Raw genomic sequence first — 24608 nt, forward strand, 5'->3', positions numbered from 1 at the left:
TGGATTTTACTAAGGTGGCGCAGATGATTGAAGCGTGCCACTAGTTCTCTCTTTCATTCTCCCGCTTCGGAATCCGTCTTTCAAGAAAATCCACAGTAACTGCTCGAATAAATAACAACCCATTCAAAAATCCCGGAATACCCCCACATAAAGCAACCTTACCATTCGAATCGAGAAACTTTGCTCTTAGATCACTTTCGGCCGCAATGACAGCTTTCACCTCGCGAACCGTCATCGGTTTTGTGTTATCTGGCAAAACCGAGTTGACACGCAGTCAGAAAACGTCGAACGACCAATCGAGCAAACGCGAATCCTTCGAGTGCAAACAAAATTCCCCTTTCTCTTGTGATTGCCGTGATTTCTGTTCCAATCTCGATTAGAATCACACAGTCCGGAGGGGACAAAGTGACCACCGCCACCGGGAAGAACGTTACGTTACGATTCTTCTCCGTTGCCTACCGGATTGATTGGGTGGATAGACGAGAATGGCCGAAGTCGTGGAGGAAATCGTCCAGCAGGTGCAGGAGAATCTCACCGAAAGCGCCAACGCGGCACCAATCAATGGCACGGCCAAAGTGCCGTCCACACCGGAGGGAATGGCCCTGGCCTACGGGACGCTGGTCGTGATGGCCATGCTGCCAATCTTCTTCGGTTCCATTCGTTCCGTTAAGCACCATAAAGAACAGAAGGTAAGTTACGAACCAGGGCTGGTAGCGAGTCACTTTTTAGGTACTTCTGTTATCAACCAAGAATGAGAAGCTTCTCTCTGGACGATTCTTGATGAGGATGTAGAAAATTCCATCATCGCCAAGAGCTTTCATATTTTTGATTTTTTAATAATAGTTCACACTTCTTCCAAATCAGTCTCCCAGGAATTTTTGAAAATGTTCTCTTGATTGAGTAACTTGATTTTCAATTGGACTAGTAAGTCCTAAATTAAAATTGTGCGCGCTTCCAAACTGTACAGCAAGTTTTTGAGCTTTTTCGCAATTAGTAATAATTTGTTTTCCTCTTTCAATGCCGGTTTTGACTTCTGAGGTTCTTTTCAAAATTTTAGATAATTTCCAAAAGGGCTTAGAGCCAAAAGTTTTCAAAATGGTTGTTTGTTAATTGTAAAAATCGGTTTTTTAATTTCCTTCTGCAGATCCTATCTTTTAATTTTCATAGCAGGATTACGGTTGAAATTGCCTTCTCACGTTTTTAAGACGGATCAAGAGTTTAAGATCATCGTCTATAATCACGGATTCAAATTTTGGTATTGTAATGTCCCTGGCTTCAACAATGAAATTTTTTATAGTTTCAAGAGCATTGTCAATATCAAGTTTTGTTTGTAAAGAAATCAGTGGCGCAGGAAGTGGGTAGGATAGGTAGGACATATACTACGCACAAAAATACCTGGGTAGGACAGTCAAAGTATTGTCCTACCCATGAAACAAGCGATCGGCAGAAAACTTGACAAATAAATTAAACTATCATCAGTTCAATATACATACAAACTCGATCAACGTCGTACTTATTCTTATCAAGGCGTGTGCACTATGCCCTGTTACCAGTGAAGTGAACCCGCATTGATTCTTAAGGAGGATGGAAGACACGATAAGATTTTTCCTGATATTATCGTGCCTAGTAATGCATAACATGGTTTGTGCATGACCCCCAAAAAGTTCTGGCTCGTGAGAAGAACGATTGAGAATATTTATAGTAAAAATCCTTGGAAACTAACTGTAATAATTGCTACAGGAAACTTCTTTACCCGCAAACAAATGGAGCAATGGCATTTCGGAATGAATCAATGGATAGTTTCTTAAAAATATCTACAGCCAACCCTGGTACATGTTCTGGGACAAATTGCTGTGAGCATTCTTGGAAGTAATTCTTGAGATGTTTTGGAACAGCTATAGAGAATTATCAGAAGATTTTGGAACAATTGGATGAAGTAATGGATTAATCTTGTACCAGTCGCATAGTGTTATGCACAGCAGGAGTTTGATGGTGCTAGCGAATTCTGAACGTGCGATCACTCTTGATTTAATCTATCGAAGCATTTCTGAATCTCTTGGCGACTTTCAGAGCAATTCCTATATAACTCCCACAGCACACTCTCTAGATCTTGGCTGATTCAGAATTTCCGTAGAAATTTCTGAACGTAGTTCGACAGGGTGTCTACTACCTGAAAAACCTGGAATCATCAGGGAATTTTATTCAACCTTGAAAAAACCTGGAATTCTCAGGGAAATTATTTTGAGGCGGTAATTCACGGTAGAATGTGTTTACAAAGAACAAAGGATTTTTGCGTCAAAATTCAGAGCATTATTTCTCTTCACTCGAAAAAAAATCGGCTACGCCGCTATTTGAGTACAGCATTAACATATCTAGGGCTGGTAGCAAGTTGCTTTTTAGAGAATTGGTTTTTATTTTTATGCAAGTCTCTAAAAAGTATATTTTTGATGAAAGCTCTCAAGTCTCTATTTTAACCAAAATGGTGTCTTAAAGTTTTTTTTCTCTTAATCTTGATTGCAGATAACTATGATGCAAAATTTCTTCTCATATTTAAAACAAAAAAAAAAACAGTACATCCTTGAGCACTTCACGGGGCACTCCATAGACGGGGTTGGTGGTCCAATAGCTACCGCTTCTGCTTCATAAGCAGAAGGTCATGGGTTCAATCCCAGGCCCGTCCCTTTCCTCGAACTTTGTAGTTGTATCTTTCACTTGCTTCTATCTATCATTCTGAATATAATCACAGTTGATCTATCACAATTCATAGCATTTGCTAGAACCCGAGACGGACAAAAAAAAACGTTTCCCTACGCTTCCATGCTTCCATCACTATAGCGCCTTTCCTTACGTCTGATACATAGGCAGTCTGCTAACCAAACAGCAAGTCTCTCTGCCATAAAAAATACCTCACACCTTCACCCACCCTTCCCGCATGAACTGGCGTAGATGCAATGGTATATACGGTCTACCGTGGGAGCCAGTGAATGCATCATCAACTCCTTCCCCTCCCCCTCATTGGTCTGCGTTCTGACGTGGCAGGCACCATTGTTGCCTAAAAATAGAAGATCACCAGCACTTATACACTGAGGGTGTATGTTAAGGGGGCAGGATCCGTCATTGATTTCGGAATTTTCAAAAGCAGTTTTTTCGTTCAAAATCTAGAAAATTTACAGGAAAATGTGTTCACTGTATTCTATTCTACAACAGAAACACAGTGAACACATTTTCGTTGAATAATTCTTAGTTTTGAATAGGAAAACTACTTTTGAAGTTTCGATGATGACGATGATTACGATGACGGAGCGTCGATCGTTAATCCCAAGCAGTCATCTGGTTGGTTCCTTGTGTAAGTGCAGCTGATCTGGCGATACTGGAGTAGCAACTACGGGCGGCCAATCAAGCTCAAGCTCAAGTACATCCTTGAGCACTTCAATATTACTACCTTTAGTAATTTTCGCAGGGATTACTTTGAACAATTATCCAAAGACTGTCCTAGGATCTAGATATTTTTTCACTATCCTTCCAACCGATTTTTTCTAGTCGTCACTCTACTAGGCTTACCAAAGATTTCCACAGATTTTTTCCAAGGAAATCCGCAAAGGTTAATTCCAGAATTTCTGGTAAAATTTGTTCAGAGTTTTTTTTTTCAAGAAACGCGACAATAATTTCTACTCATTTCATTTCAATGAAATAATCAAAAAATCGCAATGGAATATTCAAAACTTTATTTAAGGCTCCACACCAGTTAATACTGCAGCAATTTTTTAAAGATATCCTCCGATTATTGCTACACATTTTTTTTTGTGGATTTCGTCTTATGTTTTTCCAAGAGTTCCTCCACAAAATCCTAAGCGATAATATCCACAGATTCTTTTTTTTTTTTTTTCTTTTTTTTATTATATTAGCAATAATCTAGAAAATTTTGTAAGATTTCCACAAGAGTGTGTTATTCCAGAAATCCTTATTCATCAAAGATGGCTTAAGAATTTACCAAAGTTTTAATATAAGTTACCCTAAGATTTGCTTTAGGAATACGTCACGGATTTTTTTTCAACAATTTCTCAGTTTTCTGGAAAATTTCATTGACATTTCCTGACATGAATAAGAATACCTGTTTTTTTTTTTTGAAAACTTCCTTGATATAATCCCTTAGAATTATTGGATAACATCCCGATCCCGAAGAAACAAAATCTGGAGTAATTCCTTAAGGTATCCTTAGAAAAATTACTAGTTAAAATCTTGAAGAAATTCTGATCGACCTGAAAACCCCTTGAAGACATCTGGAGTAGTTTCTGGTTGAATATTCCCACATTTTTTTAAACGGGGGTCTTGAAGGATGTTCTAGGAACAACAATGGTATAATCACCGGATAAAATCCTGGAGGACTGAGAGCTTTCTTGAAAAAAAAATAAAAATAATATATGAAGAAAACCTGTTGGAGATTATTTTTGTAACAAGCATTATCACGATTCAATCAATCTGAGATATTTTAAAGAATTTGGATTTTTTGCAGGTGTATCGGTAAACTTAGTTTTTATTTTAACATTTTGTCACAAATCCAAATAAATTTTTACTTTTGCGCCCATGAAGCTGTCTTAGGTTTCTAAATGGCCCATGGGAATGGATGGTCAATAATCTTTTTTTTTTTTACTAGAACGCAGTACTAAAAAAAACTTTCTAGAAGAAGCATACTGATGTACTTGAAAGTTCCGTTCAGTTCACGATGATGAACAGAGCTCTAACAAACAAATTAAAAGACTTCATGATTGACAAATACAATTCATTTGAATAAAACTCGGAGTTGTTCATATTGGAATATTAGATATTGGAATAGCTTCGGCACGGGTTAGAAAATGTCTAGTAGTTTATAGATTGCCATTAAATCAAAAACATTTTAAAATTTGTCATTATTTTGTTTCAGCCATACAAAACCAGAGTATTTCTTGCACCTGGAATTATTTTGTTATACATGAAAAAACCTGGAAATATCAGGGATTTTCATTTCGGTAAACGAGTAAACACCCTGCTCTAGTAGTTTCCTTTGGTATTACTTTGATTCTTTCCAAAACTGTCCTAGAATTTATTTCAGATATTTTTTTTTACTAATTCTTCAACCTTACTCTAAGACGTCTCCCAAAGATTTCTACAGAATTTCATGCGAGGAAACCCACAAATGTTTATTCCAGAGTGTTTGAAAAAATAGCTCGAGGCTTGTTTTTATTTTCTTTTAAGAAACCCTGCAAAAATTTCTACGCCTGTTCATGTGGATTCCTTTAAAAATTCTTCCACGTTTCCTCGCAGAAATACAAAATTCCTTGAGGGGTTCTTCCAACAAATCTGTTTTTTTTTCTAGGATTTTTTCAGCATTTCATTTAAGTATAAATCCTGAAATTTTACCAGACATTTCCTAAAAAGTCTCTTAAAAATTATCATGCAATCTTTAAAAGTTTATACCTATTAGTTTTCACACCACTTTATACTACAATTTTTTTTTCAATAAGTCCTCCGATCATTCCTATCCCGAGATTGAATTGTTTTTTTTTCTCGATTGTCTTAGTAAATTAACTACACTCAAAATAATCCAAACGTCATTGTTACGTGAAAACATACGTGATTTTTTTCCATCGCACTTTTCACGTAGCTCCTACGCAAACCATAGGTAGCCCAGAATGAACGCATGAACTTTGGAAGTTCGTCCATTCCACCGTCGCTAAACGTAAGAGCTACGTGAATTTTCCGGTAGCCTTTACGAAGCGTTTCAATAGGACCTAGATGGTTTTGCATTAAATTTAACTGTAATAAAGACCAATCTTATTTCTAATAGGCTTTGGAAGAAAACTTATTCCCAATTAGAAAATGTAAACAAACTTAAAAGAATGTGATATTTTTATTGTCAATCCTGAGCATTTTGAATCCTGTTTTCTCAATTTTGTGAGTTTGATCTGTCTTGTTGTAGCCTTCGCGTGCTATAATTGATAAGAGGTTATAAATCACGTGTAAAATATGAAGTAATGCAGGGATTCTTCGATATTCAAAGCATATTTACCTTGAAATCAATCTTACACAGAGATTAAAGCAGCAGCAGCTTCTGAAGTTCTTCACAAATCAAGCGGGCGCCATCTTAGGATTTGAGCTCAACATCGAATGTACGTACAATATGCAGATGTCAAAATGAACTAAGGCACCTACGTGAATTCCACGTAAGTGCGATAGGTAACCTCAGTAAACATTACCGAGTCACTGTTTGGTGGTTATTAATGGTTTAGTGATCTTTATCTTAGTCAGGTGAAGTGGAGGTAAAATGAATTTTGAATGATCTACGTGATTTTTCACGTAGCAATGACGTTTGGATTTTTTTGAGTGTAGGATATCTTCTTAAACTTTCTCAAAAGTCCAGGGGTTATTTCAGAGATCCTTGTTCGATAAGAGTGACTTGAAAACTTACTGAAGTTTTATCACAGATTATTGTATTACCCTGGAGAGATTCCTGAAAGAATTCCTTACAAACTTTTAAGACTTACTTGAGAAAATCTCAAAAAAATGCCGAAGGCTTTTTTGTAGAAATCTTAGAAGAAATATCTGGAGCAATTGCTGAAGGCACCTTTAGAGAAATCCCTAGTTGATATCTCATATAAATCCTGAAAGAAAATTTGTAGGACTTTATTGAGAAGTTATTGATTAAATTTTAGAAGACGTTTTGGCCGAGAATCATGCAGGATATTCCAGTTAAATCGATGGATCAATCGCTGAGTTAGGACTTCCTTGAAAATTTCTCGAAAAATTTTGGGTAGAATTCAGAGTATTTCTGAAATATCCTTTTGAGAAATTAAATTTCTGTGCCTCTCCTTGGGGAAATCCTGATTGAATTTTTGGAAAATCGTGAAGAAATTTCCAAGGAAAGTTCGTGGATAAATTCTTCGAGAAATAATCAATAAATGATCTGTTTTAAAAATTTCCGGTGTACCATCTGAACATTTGGGCATTTGTGCAAATACCTGAATGATTTGCTGATGAAATTCCTAGAAAAAAAAATGAAAAAAGTGCCTGTCGCTACCTACCATATCCCTTTCGGGACGAACCAGCACAATTGTGCTGTTCGGCACCCTTGACATCGAATGACTATTTCAGGCAATAAATCATTGTTTTACTAAACTTTTTCGATTTCGATTATTGAATTATCATTGATACTTGTAATCAAGCACAACAGCTTTTGTTTACATCGTGTTTAGTAAACACCAGCTCAGGGTAAACAAAAAGTAAACAAACACCGTAAGAATTGAAAAAGTTTTATCTGTCGCAACTTTTCAACTATTCGTTATTTCTAGGTATGCACGAATACGAATCGAGAGTGAAAGAGTCATTCTTTGAAATGGTGAAGACCAAATGAGAATTGATTCACACAGCAAATATTTCTGGAGGGACAAAGTGGGACCAGCACAATTGTGCTGGTGCCGGCACTTACCCGGTCGATGTTCGTTGTAGACTACCAATTTTCATTTTCAGTATTTTGATCGAATTAAGTGGCTGAATCTGGTTCTAATGTCCACAATAGTGCATAATATTGCATTAAAACATGAATGAGTGGTTCCATACGAATCATAAGGATGATGTACCGTTCGAAAACTATGTAACAGAAACTCATAGCTTTGGTTTAAAAACTTTTATTTTTTATACGTCCATATTTGAAATAGATTGGGAATCACATTTAATATTTTAAATCTCCTTTAGCAAAGTTTAAGACAAAGTAAAAGTTTACAAAGTAAAAATTACGTCATTCATTTAGGGGAGTAGAGGTGTATGAAAGTGCGACAGTGCATGTAGGCAAAAGCGTGATAGTGGATATGGGGGGATTTAGATTGACTTAAAAACAATGGACGTAATTTTTGAATTTCCCCTTGCTTTGATAATCGATCAATACCATGTTGACGCGATAATCCATTTTGGTGTTCTACAATGAATGCCGGTTCAATATCTACCATAATATTTATGAAATTTGACAACTGAAGCTGAAAACCTTTACTTACTATTTGCTTCCGAACCACAGAGTCTATTAAATGGCATACTATTGATGTATGCAGCCCATGCTAGTCTTCTTATTCTTCTTGGCATTACATCCTCACTGGGACAGAGCCTGCTTCTCAGCTTAGTGTTCAATGAGCACTTCCATAGTTATTACCTGAGAGCTTCCATTGCCAAAGTTGCCATTTTCACATTCGTATATTATGTGGCAAGTACGATGAAACTCTATGCCCAGGGAAGTCAAAAAAATTTCCATTACGAAAAGATCCTGGACTGACCGGGAATCGAACCCAGACACCTTCCGCATGGCTTTGCTTTTTTGTCGTGGACTCTAACCACTCGGCTAAGGAAGGCCCCTGCTGGTATTACTCGCAAATATGTTGTTTATGATGTATGAAATGCGTTTGAAATAGTCTACTTAACTATTAAACAATGTATAAAGTTATGGAGTCTAGATTATCCGCTCATATAAAAAATATCGTTTCAATCCTTTTACGCTTAAAAATATATTGTCTAAATCTGAAATTTTGAGACTTAGATAAGCTGATACAGTCATCTCTCCCTTACTCGATATTGAAGGGACCATCGAGTTAGGGAGGTATCGAGTTACAGAACACAAAATCAGTGCAACTGCGATCCAAGGGACCATCGAGTTAGCCATGAAAACCAACTTTTACTATGGTTCTCTAACTCGATATCGAGATACGGAATATCGAGTAAGGGAGAGTTAACTGTATATTGAAAATAAAAATCTGTACTTGCAAAGCAACTAGCAGTATCGATCAAAGAAGTTTAGGTTCAATTCCCGCTGCAGTATTTTTTTCGTCAGATACGTATTACGATTGTGTCATTTGGCGTTGCATGCTAGTCCGTTGATTCGTGTGATGCTTCCTTTAAAGGCCATAATCGTACATATTGCTTTCCAGGAAACTTTCTACGGTAGGATTGACAGCTAAAAATGTACATGCAACCGAAACGAAAGGGAAAACAAAACTTACGAGTATGGTCGAGCTTTACATTTTCCTTAGTAATCCAACGGTCACACCGATTGCGAAACTTTAAAAGCTCATGGATAATCAAAAAGTCTACTGTTTGCAGCTGTCTTCTGTATTGTACTATTAGCACAGACAAACAGACGTAACACTTAGAACAAATCTCGATCAAAATCATAGTCACGAGGACATGTACGCCCAATGCTAAAATTGGTGTGTTTGGCCGACAGGCCAACAGATGGCGGTAGTGTGTAAACGTCAAACACGAACAAAAACGATGCGAGCGCTGCGGGTGGTGGATTGGCCACCTACCATATTTTTGAATCGATCGTTAAAAAGGTGGTCGATGGACTATGATGAGAGTGTGACGTCTGTTTGTCTGTGCTATTAGAATCATTGTCAGTGTCTTTATTTTCAAATCTGGAAGCTTCCAAATATTTAAATACATTAAAAAAAAATGATTGTTCTATGTAATTTTTAAATTAGCTGGAATAACAATTTCAATAATCAAATTCATTCTTTAATATGGTTATTGACCTGATTTTGTCAATCCTTTTTAAATGGGTTTTTGAATTCCCTGTTATATGTAAGCTATCCGACATAGTTCTTTCAATCCTACACACTACTAAAAACTAATACAGTACTGACCCGATTTTGTCTGCCCTCGATTTTGTCAGCTTTTTGACCCGATTTTGTCAGCCTATCTTGAATATATCCAAAAATTGTCTTCGTCATGTATTACCCGTTTACATTAATACTGATGACGATGTTCGATGTCATGCACGCATGGGCGTAGCCAGAGGGGGCAATGGCAATCCTTCTTCCCTCTGTACAAAAGAACAATTTTACTATGAGAATTAATCTTGTGTTTGAATTCTTCAAAGATTGTCTCCAGCACTCGTATTTATGCAGTACTTACGTAATGGTAGATTATAAAACTTAAAAAGTCTACCAAACATCAGACTTTTTAAAAACATCTTTCCAGACATTGTTCGAAGGTTTTATCAACAGTCCGCAATGGAGATATGCACAACTGAGTAGTCGACAAACGAATTACATACATTCTCGAGTATCAGTAAATCGTGCTTCGTTACTTGGCAACCTGGCAATAATTTGTTAGAAATGAAAAACCGAAAAACACAGCCGAGTTCACGAAAAAGAAATTTGGTATGTAGGGTCATTCATGAATTCCTCTAAAAATTTCTCTAAAGGTTAAGATGCATCGAAGCCAAACCTCGGATTTTCAAGAACACATATCTAGAGAACCAGGTAACCGTTTGTACTGGAAATTTAACTCATTAGTCACATTTTGTTACATTCTTTCAGGTTTTTTAAGTAATATCTCGAAGATTTCCTTCAAAATTTCCTCCTAATGTTTTATTGGTTTTTTTGCCTTGAATAACTCTATAAGCTCTTGAAAGTATCCCTTCAAAATTACATTTTGATGAAATTTGCTCACAGTATTCTTAATGTAGTTTGGCCTAGGACTCATCAATAGTTTCAAAAACTCCTCTCAAAACTGTCTTAGAGATTTCTTCAGAAATTCCTCTAATTTCACTTCTATTTTTTTTTTTTTGCAAAACTGCTAAGATTATGAAGGATTCTTACTGGAATCATCTCACGAGATTTTTCATTAATTAGACCAGGAATTTCACGAAGATCTTTTTCAAGCATTTAATCATCCCATAGGTATGGCAATAATTTCAGATATTTATTCACGACTTTATCGAATGTCATTTATGAATACCTCTAAGAACACAAAAAAATGGCAAACTAAAGAAAGTTTCTTAAAATATTATTTTTTAATTTTCATACTGGAAACAATTTTTTTACAACAATTCCAGGTCAAATTCTTGATGAAACTTTTAAAACAATTCTATAAAAAATCTTAAAAACAGTTCTGGATGAATTTAAAAATGTTTTAAAATTTACATAGAAATCTCCAGTTGAAATATCCTATTAATTATACTTAAGAAATTGCAAGAAGAGCTTCGAGGCAATTACTGATGCCATTTTAAAAGAAATTCTGAAAAAAAAACCTAAAGAAATTTTCGATTGATTTTTCTTAGGAATTGCGGTGTCCTAAGAAAAATGCTTAGATAATTCAACGGTTAGGTAGAACTAAGATTCAGATTGATGCCGGTTGTCTTACAGGCCAGAGCAAAATTGCCGATCAAAGGGATCCTTTGGCGTGAAATTTTAAAATGAATGAAATTGTGAGGGCCGCTTTTCTCCCCCTGATAAACAAAAAAAAACCTAACTACGCCCATGTCCCTCGCCCCCCTTTAAAAGCTATGTAGGTATTAAACGTAGTTCATAAGCAAATATTAACACGTTAAAATTTGAAAAACAGAAAAAATTGTCAGGTTCCCGATTTTGTCAGCCTAAAATTCATCGGGGGCTGACAAAATCGGGTCTCTACTGTATTACAATGGCTTAAATTCCATTTTAAGCAAATAGACTCGATGTAAAAAATAAAATAAAGCAAATTTGATATTAGGAGCCAGATAGCCATAACGGCATACACGCAGATACTAAGCAAGATCATGCTGAGGGTCGTAGGTTAGAGTCCAGCCGGTCGAGCATCTTTTCGTAAAGGGAATTTTCTCGACTTCCCTGAGCGTACACAGTACCAAAAAATAATGTGATTTACGTCTTTTGGGATGCACATAAAAGAAGCGAGCCGAATGACGTAAATTTGTGTCAAGCTTCAAATACGTTAGTGTCGGATTCGGCAAATGTCGATCACAGTTCCATCGTTTTCGTGTCCTTTAACATTTAAAATTACATTTTTTGTTCAATACATCTTCAAGGACACGTTTTTGTGCCGTTCCATCACTTACATCATGTGTCATTCAGTCATAACCAGAATTACGTCCAGAGTAATTTTCATTATTTTTAAGAGTGTAGAGTACCTGTCACACGATATACACATGCAACATTGGTCGATTGCCAAAGAGAGCTGTTAGTTAATATCTGTGGAAGTGCTCTTGAGAAGTTGAGAAGCAGGCTTCTTTAGCGTCAGAAAGAAGAAGAAGAAATTTTATGGTAATTATTAGCACTTAAAAACGTTCAAGCTGTCGGGCACATATGACGTAAATTTACATGAATTTTTAGGAAAGCTGCTTACGCAGACTGAATATTTTGACGTTTCCATTTTAGCTCTAGGAATAAAATGAATGATTCCACTTATTTAAAATAAATTAGTTCCATGTTACCAACCTTAACAAAAACATCGTTCAAGCATCATTTGAAGGAAGGCTATGTGATTTCAAAAGTGATAGTGTATATGTTAGGTAAAGTGAGTGAAAGAGGTTGGAGGGAGTCTCTAAAAAAATAATTTAATTTTCGAGTCTAGTACACGACTCTGACAACGGCCTTATAGTGGAGGTCGAATTATGCGTAACTGTCAAAGGATACAAACTGTAGTGGAATAAAACGATATAGTTCTCAATTCGGTTTTCATTTATTTATAGGTATTCCACTAAACAATTCGAAGGTTTATTATTATTTTCAATTTTAATTTTTATTGCATAATTATTTTTGAGGAAAAATCCCACATAATTTAGGAGGATACAAACAAACATAGCAAAACAAAGACGATTTGATTGAGCCAATTAGTTTTCAAGTTATTCATACATGTATGTTTACCCATTTTTATATGACGTAGACTAGTTCTTGAAAAATCTCGATAAAAGTCATCGTCACGTGATGCTTTGAATCTTAGAGAGAATATGAAGTATTTTTATCTCTCGTACATTGTTCTCGTTCCATTTATAAAAAGAAAATCATATTAATTAAAGTACATTATTTTTTTAAATTTCAATGTGCATTAAAAAAAACATAATTATTTCTGAATTTTTGGGTCACCCTATCTCACGAAAGAGCACCCTAATGACGATATAAAAAAATACGGGTCCAAAATTTTTTAAAAAGGCATGACTTGAACAACTTTCTAAAAAAAAAAATTTTTTTTTTTTTTTTTCGAGCATCGACCGCCTTGGGGACGGACCAGCACAATTGTGCTGGTCTGAATTTGACCCTAAAAAGTTCATGGAGTGATAGAATAGCCAAAATAAAGAATGTTTTGTTCTACGAGATGATGAGTTTATAAGGTAAATTTTGAAATAATCACTCAAATATGGTCCGTCCCGAAAGGGATATAAAGGCGAAAAGCGTTCTTAGTCCTGTGATAACTTCCATGGAAATGATGTTAACGATCAACGCTCCGTCATCGTAATCAACGTCATCATCGAAACTTCAAAAGCAGTTTTTCTGTTCAAAACTAAAAAATATTCGATGAAAATATGTTCACTGTGTTTCGGTTGGAGAATAGAATACAGTGAACACCCCTGGCCACGATCACAGGGTTTGACGGTGCCAAATTAGAAGATGCACCATAATAATATCCGTCTGTGAAACATATCACCTTCCCAATACTTTGGCACACCTCTACGTTTCATGATTTTCATGAAACGGCTGCATTCAGGCGGAGGATCTATTAATATGTTCGGCATATTAACAGGTCCTCTTCGAACGGAGGGACTGCCAGGGCTCATTAGTTACTTATAAACCAGTGCTGGTTGTTGATGGTTCAGTTCGTTTACACGAGCTGTAGCATCATTTGTACTAATCAGTAATGGTGGTTAAGTTTCAAAGCTAACGTGTGATCAATCGTTTTATAATGCAACATAAGAATAGGTGTTTGGTAGAATTGTGCGTTGTCGTTTTGAAGTTAGTGATTGTGAGGGTGCTAATAATGATATTTGAAGAAATGTGTGGTGATGAAAATATTTGAAAATTGCATTGAAAGTGATTGTGATAGTTTTGTTAAAAATGCATACATAATAATACTAATATGAACCTTCAGTGGTACGTCTGTTTGTCAATGCTCCTAGATTATTGATGGTTATAATACATTCTGCAATCATTTCTCTGAATATAAAAACTTTTGCCTAGTTCTTAACACATTCATGATAAGAGTGTTCATAACGTGAGTGCAGTAAAATTTATCAAAATGATTTTATTGTCTTTATTGATCGTAGTGCTAAATCGTAGTTTGATTATTTTTCAATTATTTAGTTATGATGGTAATGATAGTATTTAGATGGTAAATGGTAACAAAAATGAATTATTATGAAAGTAGGGTGATGTAATTTTGATATAAAATTGTAGCTGTGAAAATGAAGTGATATAATGGAAAGTATACATATATGATGTGTATTACGAAAGTTAATGAGTGGTAATCGGTAATATTAGTGATAGTGTTAAAACCAAAAGTTACGACAGCAAAAGTGTGGTAATTATGTAAAAGTGACTGATGAAATGAAATGGGGAATGAGGACCTTTCAATACAACTATTTCGTTCTTCACTTCAACCACTTCAGTAGCATTTCAAATCTTATCATAATTTTATACTGGTCTGGAATACTAGACTGCAAAACTACGGCAAGGGTTGATTGCTGCTAAGGTACACGGTGACCATTTGAGCAACATTGCTTAGGAACGTCTGTGTGATGAATGTAATAGAGGCTTATAAAAGCAAATGTTGAGCAGGAGCTTAGGGCAGATTAAAAGTACCAGTACTACCCCTAACGCTACTGACAAAGTAAGAATAGAATAGGGTGAACACATTTCCCTGTAATTTTGTTTGATTTTGAACGAAAAAACTGCTTTTGAAAATTCCAAAATCAATGACGGATCCTGCCCCCTTAAAAGCAAACGGGTGTCATCGACAAGAATTTAGTTTTGAGAAAATCTACTTTGATGTTTTTTTATTCCAGACGATTTTTATGGGAGTAAAAAAACATGCCAGTCTTATGTCAATTATGTTGTTTATTGCTGTTGAGCAGAAAATCTCCTAAAAACATCGTTAGAGCGCTTGGAAACCGTACAATTTCTTCAAGTCAAAACCGACCACAATTTCACTTACACCCCATGCGATTGAGCCGCTCAAATATAGTTCAGGATTGAAAAAATTTCAAAACTTCACTGTGCACAAAATGTTTGCCAATATTTGTCCTACCTATGGTTGCGAACGTGGACGCGCCTCTGAAAGAAATGGTAACATCAAGATTACTATCGATATATGATTCATATATATTCCAGTCGGCTCGAAAATAATAGTAAGCGGAGCTTATAGGATTGAAAATCGCTTCATATGGTATTTGAAATGCAAGAGGGACATGATCAGAATCAAAATCAGCATGAGTAACCAGTTGGCTAGAGTCGGTTATAACCTGGGAGTTATAACCAAATCAATCTTAGAAGGGTTTTTAGAAGAGGAAAACGTGTAGGGCTATCAGGGAATTGAATTGAGAAATATTCTGAAGCGCACTCATCAAATAATATTCTGCCGTTGGAATTACTTTGCGAATTATTCCATGACTGATGTTTGGCATTAAAGTCACAAAAAAAAACTTATTGCGAGTCAATTTTCTCAAGTCAGTTTGGAGCAAATTAACTATGCTGCCCATACTTAGATAGGTAACGAAAACGCAAATAGCATGCTAAACTATAGGCCAGCTAGAATTTATGTTCAACATCTTATGCGATTATAATAATACATTTCATAAGCATACTTATGTCAGTAAGGCCACAACAACGCCCCTAACATAAGAAAAATGAACCAATTCGATCTTTTCTTCATTATGAATAGTAACCATGCAACAAGAAAACTTACAATATCATGAGGTAGCGTAAAAACTAATGCATAATGCCAACATTGTTCCATATTTTCCAATCTCAATCGGTATTTTATGATATTGGAGTAGAAAGCTCTTACTTGACAGATTAGAATAAGAACCACCATACATATAATTCATAAGTTGATTAAGTGATATTGTGAATATTGAGCAACGACGTAACTCTTCGAAAAGAAACTCTTGTCCCCACTTGAACTTTTAGTCCACTTTTTACTCCATGTATGTTCATTCATGAGGAATCTTACAAAATTTATCTTTATGTATGCTCTGATTTTTGAATCGCTAGAAAGTTACTATTTCCGTGTTCCTTATTTTTTCGGGTAAGAGGAATCTAACGATTTTCTGGGTGGGGATTGCTCATCAAACCTTCCGGTCCGCCTCATAGTTACGTACTATTTGGTGCTGGGTGTAGTTCTTGTTTTTCCAGCTGTATTGAAAAGCATGAGCCATAGTCTTTGACATACAATCGGATCTATCTTTAGCAGAAAAGAACCGAAATGTCTATCGACGACCGGTGATTGCTAGCAGATATAGTGGAGAGCTTGTCTTGAAACGTTCATCGCTTCAAGCTAGTTGAAAAACTGAATACACTGATTGCCTGTCGATCAGAGCCGAACTAGGCATAGATCGTATATACATCTGAATCTACATGTGTCCGATGTATTACTTCGTTCCAGGTGGGAGTTATCTGATATGTGAATATGGTACCATAACAGAATTTTCCATCTGAACGAAGTGATAAATCATAATATTCCGCAAACTGTATCACACATCTACAGAATGTATTGCGTGAAGTTAAGACACAGCAGAGTATTGGGTACATAGGACCAAGTCCCTGCCGGGTGGCGCGAAACTGATGAGCGATAGACAATAGAATCAACAACACTGCCATAAGGGATAGTAAGCATGTGACTATTGTCGAAACTATGATTAGGAGGCAAATCAACATCCCAAGATCAAATTTTTGTTACAACCCAATGTAGGTATTATTAAATTAGGCTGTAGGAAATGATAAATACACATAACATAAGTGGAACTCGAGCTCAAAAAGTGGCACCCACTTCAATATTTGCATGCTGGTATAAGGACATCGAAATGTCAAAAGTGTTATACCACCAATACATCAATCGACATTGGGCCGGACCGCAAGGTTAGGAGAAAGAAAAAGTTGATTATGAAGATGATTTTTTAGAACAAAACTGTCTTCGGCAAAAATGTTACATACGATGAGGACTGCATTTTGACATTCAGTGGCATTGGGGTGGTTCAACAAAACACGGAAATATTTTTTCCAACTTTTATGCTTTTCAAGCTAGCGCTTTGAACTGTTTTATAAAGTTGTTCTCTGTTGAGTTTTGAACAACTTTGCCCAGGACGCCGGTTTTGTGAGTCTACTGTAGCCCTTGCTACGGCGTTTTCAATGCTGCAGGGTGGGGTAGTCCATGAAAAGTTGATATTTTGCCCATAACTTTTTTACTTCGGGTTCTATCAAAATTACGTCTTCTACAAAGTTTAAGAAATGGTTGAAACGCGTATTTTGATGAAAGGGTTAAGTGATTCTACTTATTCGTTTATGAAATATGACCAGTTTTATTCAAAAAAAATAATATTTTTCAAACGTCGATATCAACAACAACGGGGATCCAATTTGCACAGGATCTGAAAGGTATCACTGGAGAATATTGGAGGATTTACCATATAATTTTGATGAGAAAACGAACATATTGAGCATGAGCATGAGCAATTTAAAAAGTTAATAACGGCGCCGGGTACATCCTTACGATCATCGGGGAAGGGAAGGTATGTTAATTAGACAACCGCTGTTACTAGAGACCGAGTATACCTCTACATCTCCACAGCTGTCATGGGAAGGATATTGGGTTAGTGGGATAAGGTAAAGATCTGGGAGTCACCAATTGTTGGTAATGCGATCCATGATATAAACACGCGTAATCGGATTCGCGATATAATTCGATAAACGCATTGTTCTTCTTCTTTCTGGCGTTACGTCCCAACGGGGACAAAGCATGCTTCTCAGATTAGTGTTCTTATGAGCACTTCCACAGTTATTAACTGAGAGCTTTCTGTGCCAATTGACCATTTTTGCATGTGTATATCGTGTGGCAGGTACGAGAATACTCTATGCCCTGGGAATCGAGAAAATTTCCTTTACGAAAAGATCCTCGACCAGCGGGATTCGAACCCACGACCCTCAGCATGGTCATGCTGAATAGCTGCGCGTTTACCGCTACGGCTATCTGGGTCCCAAGCATTTACACATGTTGTTCAAAGAAGCTGAACGTTTGTTCTTTGTAATGTAAACTGATCCAAGCTCAAGCACATGCTTATCAATTGCAAAGTAATTTTTATACAAAACCAATAAGCATTGCAATTTTGCAGCCAATTTTTTTTTAATTAAACTTGATCACTTTCAACCATACACAGCCTATTCATTGGAAACGTACAACGAATCAAAACATATTCATTGATGATTAAAAAAAGGGATCATATTCCGAACACGCGGATTTTGTATGGCGTGTTGGTTGAAATATTTCACTGATATATGTCATCCAATTCCCAGGAAGTGGAAGTCAATTGCAACTCAAATTTATTGGTTTTGAACCTATTTTATACCCTGGGAGTAGTAATGACTTTCTAGCTCGATGTCAGATAAACCAGCTTAGATTAATTTGTATCCTAAATTTTATTAAATTTATTCGTGCTGTTCGGAATAGGCGGTAGAAAAATCACAGTGATTGACAATGGAAACAAAATATTATTCAATACTTTTAAGAAAAACTTACAATAAAAGGAGATATATTAATATTTTTATCGCCAATACAGGCTGATTTTTGCCTATTAGTTGGATTTCAAGTCAGCCTAAGCCGCAAGTGTTCGGAATATAAATCTAAACATTATATAAATAAGTATAATATGCTTAAAAATATTCAGTTTAAAAGTTTTCATCCAAATTATGTTAAGAACTTTGCAGTAAAGTTCAACACGCAGCTATTTAAAATAATAAATATTTTTGTTGGTTTCAATAAGTGTTTTCGATTTGTTGTAATAAAAAAAATGTTGAAACTACAATGAATTTTATCAGAACAATCCAGCTTTTACGCTAGCTATAAAACAACGGGGGGTGATTTGACTTTGACATTTCTTGGCTATCAATTTTATAGTTTAGTCTAAGTAGGCAATAATTGAAGATTGTTGATTGAAATGTCGATAGTTTTCGCTGGATTTGTTTAGCTGCTGCGGTTTTTCTGTGCATATTGCAATGTCTACTCCATTTCACACAAAACTCTATTGAATAAAAATGGTCATATCGCATAAACGAGTGAATATAGTCACTTAATTGTTTCACCAAAGTACACGTTTCAACTAGTTCTGGATCTTTGTAGAGGACGTAATTTTGATAGAATTTGAAGTGAGGGGGTTATGGGCGAAATATCAACTTTTCGTGGACTGCTACCCTGCATCATTGAAAACTCCATAGGAACGGCTACAGTGGACTTACAGGATTGGCTTCTTGGGCGGGGTTGTTCAAAACTAAACAAAGATCAACTTTATAGAAGCGTCAAATTGCAAAGCGTAAAAGTTGCAAAGGAATTTCCGTGTTTTGTTGGACCACCCTAATGTCACTTAATGTCAAAATGTGGTCCATCATATGTAACATTTTTGCCTAAGTATAATTAAAATATTTTTTTTTTCATCTAATTTTGTGGTCTGGCCCAATGTGGCATTGTATTGAAATGAACCAAAGATAACATATATCCAGAGTGGCAACGAAAATAATGAAAATAACTATTTATGGTACAACTTTAGAATGAGATTTACACCACTCGAATTCGAAATAATTTAGTCAATGTATTAGATACCTATGTTGTTATGCTAGAATTATATTCTTTAGGTGCATAAATGGAAGGATTTTCGAAGGCAAAAGCTTTTTCACGTTATGAAATAGGAATTTTTTTGATAGGAAATAATATTTTCGAAACGATCACATTCTGTGGTTATGAAACATGAATATTAAATAGTAAAGCAGAAAAAAATTACATTTTATGAAAAAATAAATATGTTTTATCTTCAGACATTGTTTTCCAACGTTGTCGTCCGTCCCCCGATCTTAATGTCTGTAATCTTGGCAGCAACTGGTCTACTGATCGAATCATATGTTTTTTGTTTACTCTTGGTAATGACAGTTCGATGTCTTCTATACTAGATATACCACTTGCCAGCAGCTGGAAGTGGGTACAACTTTTCAACTCGCTTTCACTTCGAAGTTCCACATATGTTATGTGATAAATATCTGATCACTAAGGAACCTTGCAACAGGTAATAAATGCTCGTAGTCTGTTTTCTTCGAATACACATGTATAAATTGTTAAAATTGCCGAATCATACGCGGAATTTATTAAACGGATCATGAAATTAGGACTGAAATCATAATGATGATAGATTATCAACTTTCCTTTCGTCTTGCTATTTGTTACCGTTAGAATCACCAAACTGATTGGTTTCCCACTACTTACACCAATACAACAGCACGAAAACTGAAGTATTATAATCGCGCGTTGGAACTTTCAATATCCATATATTACATCAATAGTGAATTCTTGTATGTAGCCAGTATAAATAACAGAATCATCAACTTCTTGAACATTCTTTAACTGAAAACAGGATGCTTGTTTTATCAAACATGCTCAATCTGCACCTAAAATCTCGGATCCAAATAGTTTTCTAAATAAAAATTGTGTCTAAATAAAACGTGTAGGCCAACACAACATAATTGAGTAGGAGTTTACAAGTTACTTAGCACATGAAAAGCAGTTTAAATTAATCTATTACTAGATCAACACTAATGCTCACATTTTTATATTCTCATTTCATCATGGTCCTCATTGCTCGAGCGGAGACGAACACCCTGGAGATGGAAAAAAATCGACAGCGCTACGATAAGGAAACGTAACAGATGAGAAACTATCGATACATTTATCAATTATAAAACCCCGTTTTAATGCTAACACTTTGTTTCTGTTTTTTCTGTTTTTTTCGTTTCAGCAATCAAATAACCGAACCAACTCTACTATCTTTTCATTTCTTCTTCGTTATACTTATAGTCCTTCTGGCACTGAACCGAGTGGTGCGCCTTCCGCTTTCTTACTGGTGCTGTTTTTCCTGTACATTTGGCATAGTGTCGGAGGTGGTGTACTGTATTTGCTATACAACGCGCTACTTTCGATATTGTGCTTGGCGTGTGGGGAAGCAGTACTAGTGGTGAAGCGGAGGGCGCCATTCGGTTTAGTGCCAGAGGGACTATATCTATTTAATGTATCTGAAGCTTGTGGGACCGCTTTAATTCCGGCGCCTGCTTGTGGAAGATCCCGGTGTGCTAAACGGTATAGGACATGTTAACGGGGGAGGCTTGGTAGGTCCTCACCCAGCCCGTGTCTAGATGGGCGGATAATTGTCTGCCAGGGTGTGGATTGAGCAATTACAATTACAAAGAGGAATCTAACGATTTTCTGTTTTCCAATTGCAGTCTAACTTCCAGAAAACGGGGGAAAAACCTGACACGATGACCTCGAAGGACGCGATGATGTTCCCGATTATGGCTTCCTGTGCCCTGTTTGGGCTGTACATCTTCTTCAAGGTGTTCTCCAAGGACAACATCAACTTCCTGCTGACCGGATACTTCTTCTTCCTTGGCGTGATGGCCCTAGCCCATCTGCTCAGCCCGGTCATTGGCTCTCTGATTCCGTCTTCGATTCCCAAGATCCCGTACCACTTGTCGTTCAGTCAAGGGCCCACGGAAGGCGTCAAGGATGATAAAAAATCCTATCTGATTGACTACAAGTTCACGACGCATGACATCGTTTGCTTCATCATTTCGCTGATCATCGGCGTTTGGTATCTGCTGAAGAAGCATTGGATCGCCAACAACCTGCTCGGATTGGCTTTCGCCGTAAATGGAGTGGAACTGCTGCACCTGAACAACGTCGTGATTGGATGCATTTTGCTAAGCGGTCTTTTCGTTTACGACATCTTCTGGGTGTTTGGAACGAACGTTATGGTCACCGTGGCAAAATCCTTCGAAGCTCCCATCAAACTGGTGTTCCCGCAGGATCTCATTACCAACGGACTGGCCGCTTCGAACTTTGCCGTCCTGGGCCTGGGCGACATTGTCATTCCCGGAATCTTCATCGCCCTGCTGTTGCGATTCGACAATAGCCTCAAGCGAAAGAGCAATCTGTACTTCTACGCTACCTTCACGGCGTACTTCTTCGGACTGTTGGCCACCATCTTCGTGATGCACGTGTTCAAACACGCTCAGCCGGCGCTGCTCTATCTGGTGCCGGCCTGCCTCGGAACGCCTCTGCTGTTGGCGCTGCTTAAGGGCGACATCAAGAAACTGTTTGCGTAAGTATTCACATAGCGATTAAATATTATCTTCGGTCAATGTTTTGCGATAGCCCTTATTTGCTGAATTCGACTTTATTGGCTCTTTCATCCTTTTATTGAAACTTTTAATGCACTCCGGAAGGAGAGCTTTTATTAGCTCTACTGTACTAAAATTTGACGTACAAGAGTGTATCTCATTTCTGAGTTACAGTCAATTCAATCGACCTCCGATGCCAAAGTGAATTATGTCATTGCCGTAAAACGGGTGAATAGAAAACAAAACCATTTCAAATTGTTATTCTTTCCAGTTATGAAGACCATCCGGAAGAGAAGCCAAAGGACACCAAAAAATCAGACAAGGCTTCCGGCGATGAATCCACCAAGACGAAAAAGGAAACCAAGAAGAAGGAGTCGAAAAAAGTAAAATAAGCTGCATTCTCAGTTTAAGAAACAAACAATATGCGCGTGACCATTCGAGTGTTTGTGTGTGTGTAAAACTGCAACAGAAAATCGCTGTCTATCCAGCTCAAAGAGTACCTAACAACACGCATAACAAGAGGAGACACTTTTTAACGTAACCATCGCTATAGTTCCAATGACCCTTTAATCCTTGGAATCCATTTTGGGAACCTAACAGATACGATCTATTCACGCTTGGACAAAAATCACCATCATTGTGTATCGCTCAATAAGAAGATTATTAAATCTGTCAGAATTGCGAGACAACCAAGTCTTCTTGTTATGTATCCATAACCGTCATAAAACTGAAATCCATACAACAGATCGCTTAAATTGTAGCTTAAATGCATTCCGCTATTATCAACACTGCTCAGTCTCAGTATTCCATTAAAAAGATCACAAATCAAGCTAAACTGCAATGATTATGACAATTACTCTTTTCAGACCAAGAATCAAAAGGCTCAAACAAGTCTGATAACGAAGCGATGAAATCAAAACCAAGATTCACTACCTAAAATGAATCACACAAATCACAGACTTACAACTACAACAGCTAAAACAGTGAGGGTCGAAATCCTTCTAATGAAAAGCGGAAAAAATACAAACCCAGAAGATGAAACTGCCGTTTCGTCAGCACAACTTTCAGCTTGCTGGTTCGTTTAGAAAACTTGTTATCTCTTTATTTTGTCAGGCAAAAACATAGTTCAAAATGACTTACTAATGATAGATGGAAAAAACAGTACTATTGCTAAGCATGCTTGTTTTGCTTATGGAGTTTTTGTTTTAAGTTTTATCGACTGAATTTGTACTAGTACGGTGAGAGCGACTTTGTCGCTTTGGATGAAAAAAAATGAAGATAAAAGAAGATAGTTACTATACAGCCGGGCGATTTAGCAAAATATTGTGGAAACAACTATTGCTTGGGTCGAATGATGGCCCGAAATAAATGATAATAAGTAATGGAGTATTTATAAAATTCAATTTCAAAACCATCGGCAGATACAGTTAATTGTCAGAAACATGTAAAACAGCTAGGGAAGATTAAGACAAACATTGAATAAAAAGTCCTATACCTTGATACAATAGCTGGTAATGATTTGTTTCATTGTTAAACCAAATCATATCAATTTTCATACTTGTTTTCCATCATCATCCCACTGTAATTTACTTTGCTTAGACATCGTTTAGAAAATTTGAAACTTACAACCCATAACTCATATATCGCTTGTAACAGTACCCAACGGATACCTTGGTTCGCAGCACTTAACGCTCGAAAACACCTATTTGCTTCTGTCTTATGCCCGTAGAGGGGGCTGCAAAACGGTGAGTCGACAACTAGGAAGGAGCGTTTAACACAGGTCCTCACAAGTTCCTACCTCACGCTTCCACGGTCAAATTATGACAAACGTGCTTACTCTGCGCGTCGTGTGAGGTGAGACGAGTCGAATAAGGTGACAATTGTCGACTCGCTTCCATTTTATTAACATTAGTCGTCTCACGTCACTCGAGGTGAGAGCGGCTCGTCTCGACCCGAGCAGAAGAAAAGTGCTACTGAATACCAAATTGAGGTATTCCATACCAGATAATTTCCAATACTTACAACCTATATGAGATATGAATGAGCCCTGCATAAGAGGTAAAATACCTCAAATAATACTTTCTGCATATTCTACAAATACCAAGCTGATAATTAGATCAGGTATTGTAATACCTTAATGGTACGTGATGGATTTTCATATAAAAGTTTTTTTTTTCAATAATAGTTCAATTCTTCCAGCAGTCCTCAATAGCTATCGAATACCAAAATGAAGTATTTTTAATTGTTTTATTTTAAATACCGTTATAATACCAAAATGAGGTATTGACAACTGAACAATACCTAATTATGGTATGATACCAAAATATGGTATGCATAAGTTATTGCGAGTTATTCTTTCCTCCTCGGGACTTACACGCCGCGCAGAATAAGCACGATAAGCTAAGGGTTGCGTACTTAGCTAGTAGTGCAACCTAGATTGAGGAGGTACGT

At 36.7% G+C, this 24608-nt stretch overlaps 1 protein-coding gene across 2 annotated transcripts; it reads left to right on the forward strand.

Annotated features, from left to right (window-relative positions):
• The first annotated feature begins 244 nt into the window (after window positions 1-244).
• LOC5575683 (minor histocompatibility antigen H13) lies at window positions 245-23664 on the forward strand. 2 transcript variants are annotated; one of them, XM_001655759.2, is made up of 4 exons: window positions 245-689; window positions 21261-22138; window positions 22429-22540; window positions 23024-23664. In XM_001655759.2, the coding sequence occupies exons 1-4, from the start codon at window positions 486-488 to the stop codon at window positions 23066-23068; spliced, it is 1239 nt and encodes a 412-aa protein (XP_001655809.1). In that variant the 5' UTR covers window positions 245-485; the 3' UTR covers window positions 23069-23664. The 2 variants fall into 2 exon arrangements, with proteins under 2 accessions (XP_001655809.1, XP_001655810.1); XM_001655760.2 differs by having other exon boundaries at window positions 246-689; window positions 22429-23664.
• The last annotated feature ends 944 nt before the right edge of the window (window positions 23665-24608 follow it).

This window comes from Aedes aegypti, chromosome 2, assembly GCF_002204515.2.
Source record: "Aedes aegypti strain LVP_AGWG chromosome 2, AaegL5.0 Primary Assembly, whole genome shotgun sequence".
In the NCBI taxonomy this organism is placed as follows: domain Eukaryota; kingdom Metazoa; phylum Arthropoda; class Insecta; order Diptera; family Culicidae; genus Aedes; species Aedes aegypti.